This window comes from Vulpes lagopus, chromosome 5 (assembly GCF_018345385.1).
Source record: "Vulpes lagopus strain Blue_001 chromosome 5, ASM1834538v1, whole genome shotgun sequence".
Lineage (NCBI taxonomy): Eukaryota > Metazoa > Chordata > Mammalia > Carnivora > Canidae > Vulpes > Vulpes lagopus.
The window spans coordinates 131,659,674-131,665,884 of record NC_054828.1 but is presented as its reverse complement, the minus strand read 5'-3'; the positions used below and the strand labels follow the sequence as shown (position 1 = coordinate 131,665,884).

At 60.6% G+C, this 6,211-nt stretch overlaps 1 protein-coding gene across 1 annotated transcript; it reads left to right on the top strand.

The window, feature by feature from the left end:
* The first annotated feature begins 754 nt into the window (after nt 1-754).
* RPS7 (ribosomal protein S7) lies at nt 755-5,152 on the top strand. The gene is made up of 7 exons (XM_041754740.1): nt 755-901; nt 1,116-1,199; nt 1,399-1,470; nt 1,560-1,703; nt 2,023-2,087; nt 4,408-4,558; nt 5,044-5,152. The coding sequence occupies exons 2-7, from the start codon at nt 1,125-1,127 to the stop codon at nt 5,119-5,121; spliced, it is 585 nt and encodes a 194-aa protein (XP_041610674.1). The 5' UTR covers nt 755-901; nt 1,116-1,124; the 3' UTR covers nt 5,122-5,152.
* The last annotated feature ends 1,059 nt before the right edge of the window (nt 5,153-6,211 follow it).

Sequence of the window (6,211 nt, the reverse complement as noted above, 5' to 3'; positions counted from 1 at the left end):
CCCAGCCCATTACCCCCGCCGTCCGCCCCTCCCAGCCCGTTACCCCCGCCGTCCGCCCCTCCCAGCCCGTTACCCCCGCCGTCCACACCCCCCCAGCCCGTTACCCCCGCCGTCCACCCCCCCCAGCCCGTTACCCCCGCCGTCCGCCCCTCCCAGCCCGTTACCCCCGCCGTCCGCCCCTCCCAGCCCGTTACCCCCGCCGTCCGCCCCTCCCAGCCCGTTACCCCCGCCGTCCGCCCCTCCCAGCCCGTTACCCCCGCCGTCCACACCCCCCCAGCCCGTTACCCCCGCCGTCCACCCCCCCAGCCCGTTACCCCCGCCGTCCACCCCCCCCGCCCGTTACCCCCGCCGTCCACTCCTCCCAGCCCGTTACCCCCGCTGCCCAGCCCCCGCCCACCTCGGGAACCCCGAGCCCCCCACCCCCCGGGACGCCCGCCCCCGCCAGCTGACCCGACCCGAGGGCTAAGTGTTTACGGCCCGGAAAGCACGTCTAGTCGTAAAGCACTTGGCTGCCGCGGCGCTACCGCACGTCGTGCCGCCGGGGCCTCTGGGCACACCTGGAATCCGAGCCCGCTCCTTTCGCCCGGCTTCCGCGGGGAAGCGAGACGCCTCGGGTTCGGAAAGTGTTTTTCCAAGTCCTCGCCTCGGGGCGGGGTTGCTTTTCGCGGGCCCCGGCCCCCGGCTCCGGCTCCGGCCCGGAACTTCCGCAGCTGCCCCAGGCAGCGCTCGCCAACCACCGGGGACAGGAAACGCGGAGGGCGGAGGAGCCTCTTCCGGGGGCTCTCTAGGCTCCCACGCTCCTCGGTGGTTCTTCCTGCTCCCGCCTCTTCCGCCTCGCCGCCGGGATTTGAGGAGCTCTCGCGAGACCCGGGCCTCTTCCCAAGCCGGCGCCCTCAGCAAGGTATGTCGGCGGCCTGGCCTCCGCCGGACTTTTCCGCCCACTTTGAGGAGAACAAGTTTCGGAGTCGGCCGAGCGCCCGCGGGCGCTGCTCGCCGGGCGGGGATGCGGCCGATTCCGCGGGCGGTGCCCCCCGATGGCTTCGGGGCGGGGGGAGCGGGGCCGGCGGGGGCCGCACCCGCGGCGGCCGCTCAGCTGGGGCGCCCTGTGCTCGCAGGCCGAGGCCATGTTCAGCTCGAGCGCCAAGATCGTGAAGCCCAACGGCGAGAAGCCGGACGAGTTCGAGTCCGGCATCTCCCAGGTGAGGGGGCGCGGGGGGGCCGGCGGGGTGTCCCCCCCGCCCCGACCCCGACCCCGACCCCGACCCCGGGCCCCGGCGGGGGGAGGTCGGGGCCGCCCGAGCGCGGGGAGCCCCCGAGTGTCCGCGGCCGCGCACGTGGGCGGGTCGCCCCCCGCCCCGCGCGTCCGCTGAGCCCCCCCGCCCCGCCCCCGCCCCCCAGGCTCTCCTGGAGCTGGAGATGAACTCCGACCTCAAAGCCCAGCTGAGGGAGCTGAACATCACGGCGGCCAAGGTGAGGCCCGTGTGGGAGCCGCGGGGCGGGGGGCGGGGGGCGCGGCGGGCGGGGGCGGCCGTCAGCGTGCGCTCGGCGTCTTCCCCCAGGAGATTGAAGTTGGCGGCGGCCGCAAAGCCATCATCATCTTCGTCCCCGTCCCGCAACTGAAGTCTTTCCAGAAGATCCAAGTGCGGCTCGTGCGGGAGTTGGAGAAGAAGTTCAGCGGGAAGCACGTGGTGTTCATCGCTCAGGTGTCGGCGCTTCTCGCGGCGCTTGGGGGCACGGCGGAGGGCGGCCGGGGGCGCGCCTCGACGGCGACGGGAGGGGCTCCCTGTGAGGGGCTCCCTGTGGCGTCCGCAGCGGTGGCCGCGGTGGCGGAGGGAGGGACGGACGCGCACCCACGCGCGACTCGGGCTGCTTTGCTCTGGGTTGCTGGACTTCCACGATTTCCGAAGGGATTCTCTTGCCTTTTTTGTTGTTTTTTGTTTTTTTTTTTTTTAAAGCTGCTTGACAGTTTCCTGCCCACTTAAAGTTTTTTTTTTTTTCTCCAACGTCATTTCTCTCTTACAGAGGAGAATTCTACCCAAGCCAACTCGAAAAAGCCGTACAAAAAATAAGCAAAAGCGTCCGAGGAGGTGAGTGCCTCGCCCAGGGGCGGTCGCGCTGACCTCCGTGGGAGTGCTGCCCCGTGGGGAGCCTACTTTAGAAAAACACGTACTGTGGCCTGTTTGTTAAGCGTCGTTGGTTCACGTGGTTTTGTGACTGTGGTGGGTTCCCGAAGTTAAACGCGGATTGTCTAGGAAAACTATGTGGCACGTTTTACTGAGCGACTGGTTCTTCTGTGATTACTGCAAGAAGCGTTCTGAAGTTAGTTCTGGAGGCAGGAGCTCCGTGTTGACACAGTGGCACACACCTAGGTCCCTGCTGTCGCAGAAGATGAGACTGTGCCTCCCGTTCTGTGGGCGGGGGAGGAGCAGGGGGGGCGTTGTTGGGGTGGCGCAGGGGTGCTGGGAGGCTCTGTATTTCACGTTTTACTGCGAATTAAGGCTAAGAAATGAGGTGGATTTCTCTGGTGCTGACAGGACAGGTGACACGCTGCAGTCGTGGATGCTGGTGGACGTGTGCTCTGGGCCGAGGTGTGGGGTTACTGGACCCCCGCAGGCCCTGCCCCAGGGACAGGTTTGGGAAGAACAGTGTGGTGTCTGACTGCCAGGCGGGCAGCCCGCTCATGGAGTCTGCCCTTTATTCCTAAAGAGATGAGGAGAGAGACAGGGGGCTTGGAGAATGCGATTGCAGCCAGTGCTGGCGATGCTGGGGCTTGTCATCTGCTGGGAGGTCGTGCCAGGTCACCAGCGGGCCGATGTCGCTGTGGAGAGGAGTGGAGGGGAGGCTGGAAGGGCAGGTGCTGGGTTCTGGAGCTTGAGGTGTACGGCTCCGTGCGCTGAACCTTTTAATGGGCAGTTGGAGCAGTAAGAATTGAGGGATTGTTTCGGTGGTGTGCAGTTTGTGAGACACGAAATACAGGAGGTCACCAAGGGCATCTAGTCTGTTGGAGCCTGAGTGTGTACTTGAGCGTGAAGGACGGCCCCCCACCCGCAGCCCTAGTTGTCCCTCCTCCCACGCGTGTTCTCCACGTTTTCTCAGGTGATGACTTCGCCATGTTCCTGGCGACCTAATGTCCACATCCACGGCCTTCTGTTGACTGCCAGGGTCTGGGCGGCAGGCGTGGTGATGCCGCCGCTTCCCACTGCCTTCAGACTTCCTTTCCTTCCATAGGACTTGGCTTTCTACACAGATGAAACCCCGAGAGTGACTTTTTTTGGTGTCTAGTCTGTAGCAGGGTTTCCGTTCATTTTCTCTGAGGCATAGCTGCATTCCCATCGCTCCCTCTTGTAAACGACGATGTTGGCATCTGAGAGAACATGCCACAGCTGGCTTTGATGCCATTCTGATTTGTTGTAAAGGACACAGTTGACAAATTTTCCATTCATGTGCCTTCCTAGTGCTGGAGGAGGAGGCTGGATTACTGGGTAGCAGTGATCCGTTGGGCCACCTGTGTCGTTTGCTTTCTGAAAGGTGACGAAGGCCTTGGGAATGGGAAGTGGATTCCCTTAAGCTTGCTCTGCGGCCCCGGAGCAGGCGTCGGGAGCCCTGCCATGTGTGTGCTTTGTGTGGGAACTACCATGAGTGGAGCTTAGTATCCCGTTCGCTGAGGCTAAGGCGGCCTGGACGCGCTCCTGCTGCAGGGGAGCTCCGTAACACTGGGAACAACTACCTCTGCTCCCTCTCCTTGGGCTCCCGGAGTACACGGCAGATCCCTGAGAGGCCTGGAGTTCGTCGAACCATGTCGCTGTCGGGCAGCCAGTTAGGTTATGAACTCAAAGTGCTACCAGGAGGAGTGAGGGCACGGCCTCAAGTTGTGTGATGGGGTGAAGTTGGGGGCCCAGGAGGGGCTGTCCTCCCAGAGCTGGTGATAGAGCAGTGCTCCATCCCGTCCTAGAGAACGAGGAGCACGCGTGCAGGTATTTTGGGAGCTGTGGAGCGTTCTCAAAGGAGCTTTTCCTAGTAAAAGTTGTGGGATCGCGTAGGTTTTTAGATTAATTTGACAACATTGGAGAGGGATGGTTTTGGAGATGAGCGAGGAGTAGAGCGGCTGGTGCAGCGGTTTAGTCAAGAAATCGAGTGAAGGTAAACCTGAGACCTCGATCCCCCGTTATCTGGAGATGATCACCTGGAATGGCCTGGGGTATGTGTGGCTCGTAAGGTCTTGAAGTACCTCAGTAGGGTCTTGGCCACCCTGTCTAGTTTGGCAGCGGCTCCGATGCGGTCTCTTGAAAGCTGGTGTGATTTTGGTTTCAGAAACCTGTGGTTTGCTGTTTACCCTTTTGACTTTAAAGGGGCTCTCAGGAGGGCGGGCCTTCCTAGATTTCTTACCACGTCACCACATTCTTTCAGCCGCACTTTGACAGCGGTGCACGACGCGATCCTGGAGGACTTGGTTTTCCCAAGTGAAATTGTGGGCAAGAGAATCCGCGTGAAACTGGACGGCAGCCGGCTCATAAAGGTTCATTTGGACAAAGCACAGCAGAACAACGTGGAGCACAAGGTGAGGGCGCAGCTGCCCTGCGGGAGGGTCCGCATGCAGAGCACCAGCCCTCGGGGTGCCACCGCACCCCCTTCCCTTTGGAGGGGAGGTCGGGTTTTGCAGTGTGGGTGTTTGGAGAATCGGAATTCTCTGCCTTTGGAGTTATTTGGAAAATTGGAAATAAAGTAATTCCTTTTAGTAAGGCTGCATATTCTCCAGGGTGAGATGTCAGTAGTGGTGGAACCTGGGGGGACTGTCCCTTCCCTTCATTCCTGGTAAAGCGTGGCTGATGGGGGCACCCCTGGGCTCCCTCTCATCCGCGTAGCTCAGAGGTGTAGGCCCTCCACTCAGTGTTGCTGGGGAGCTCGCCTGCAGGCCCGTCTCTTCCTCAGTACCTGGCTGCTGAGGGAAGAACCACGCGGGGCGTCAGCTCACGGAATCATTAGGCTTTGAGATGAATGTGTGTATTTAAAAGCTTTCTGATGAATTCTTTTCTTTCCTCGTAGGTTGAAACCTTTTCTGGGGTCTATAAGAAGCTGACGGGCAAGGATGTTAACTTTGAGTTCCCAGAGTTCCAGTTGTAAACAAAAATGATTAAATAAAACTTTCACAGTATTCTGTTTTAGTGTGTTTTTCAACATTTCAGAGATGTGGTTGTACAGCCGTCCATGTCAGTAGCCCCTGCATGGGTGGGAAGATTGTGAACAGAGAGGGTGCAGTTTAATGCACGGGAGGGATAGACTTGTATCCAGGGATGTTGTAATAGGTATAATCCTAGGAAATTGCCCCAAGCGGCCAAGTATGGGCACTTTGACAATTCGACCTAAAGGACACGGCACCAGAGCTGTGAACAAGAGGGTGACAGCCTACATCCTAGTGCCAGCGTGGGTGCCCCACCCGAATGCTGGTCTCCGGGAAGCCTGCCTGAAAGTCCAGCCGGAGAGAAGCACCTGGAATCAGGCCGGGAACAGTTCTTGAAAACTACGTGATAGAAAGTTTTTTCCAAGAGCAAAATGTGCTGAAGTTGTGTTCTCACTGAATGTTTTTGTGAAAGACGCACATATGCAGAATTTACCATTTTATCCTTTGTAAGTGTACAGTTCAGAAGCTGTGAGTGTACTTAGGGCGCCGGGAGACGGACCCACAGCAGCCCCTGCCTCCTTCCCAACCCCTGAGCTTACGCGTTCACGATCCTCATAGATGGACTTGACCAGTGAGGCCTGAGTAGGATGAGACGATTTAGTCTATGTGGTACGTGAGCGAGGCGTCTTCAGGTCCTAACCTGAGGCAAGAGGGGTGAGGTGGGTGTGGGGGCCCTGGAGCAGCCCGGGGAAGGAGTGTGTTTGACCCTACACATGTCCTGTGTAGAGGTTGGATCCCAATAAGCCTGGGAGGCGAGTTTCCCTGCCAGGCGAGGCTCTGGCCCAAGAGCAGGGCAGCCCCAGAGGGGCCGTGAGCCTGGTGCGGTGCAGATGCAGGTGTATTAGCTGTGGGGACCTGCCCGCCCTCATGCTGCCCCCCCCCCTGTTCGGGAGCTGGAGCCCTGGGTCAGAGGGAGGAGGGCTCCCCCCCTTCCAGCCACAGTCAGCGGGACCTTCGCCTGTCCTCGGAGGAGTCCACCCGCTGCGGCCTGTGGCTCCTGCCGCCTGGGCCTCCCAGCCAGGTAAAGCGGGA

Excerpts from the sequence above, each read along its gene's own strand:
- RPS7 (XM_041754740.1), top strand. The coding sequence starts at position 1,125 with ATGTTCAGCTCGAGCGCCAAGATCGTGAAGCCCAACGGCGAGAAGCCG. Across the intron at positions 1,471-1,559 it reads TGAACATCACGGCGGCCAAG|GAGATTGAAGTTGGCGGCGG; the intron begins GTGAGGCCCGTG and ends GTCTTCCCCCAG. Across the intron at positions 1,704-2,022 it reads ACGTGGTGTTCATCGCTCAG|AGGAGAATTCTACCCAAGCC; the intron begins GTGTCGGCGCTT and ends TCTCTCTTACAG.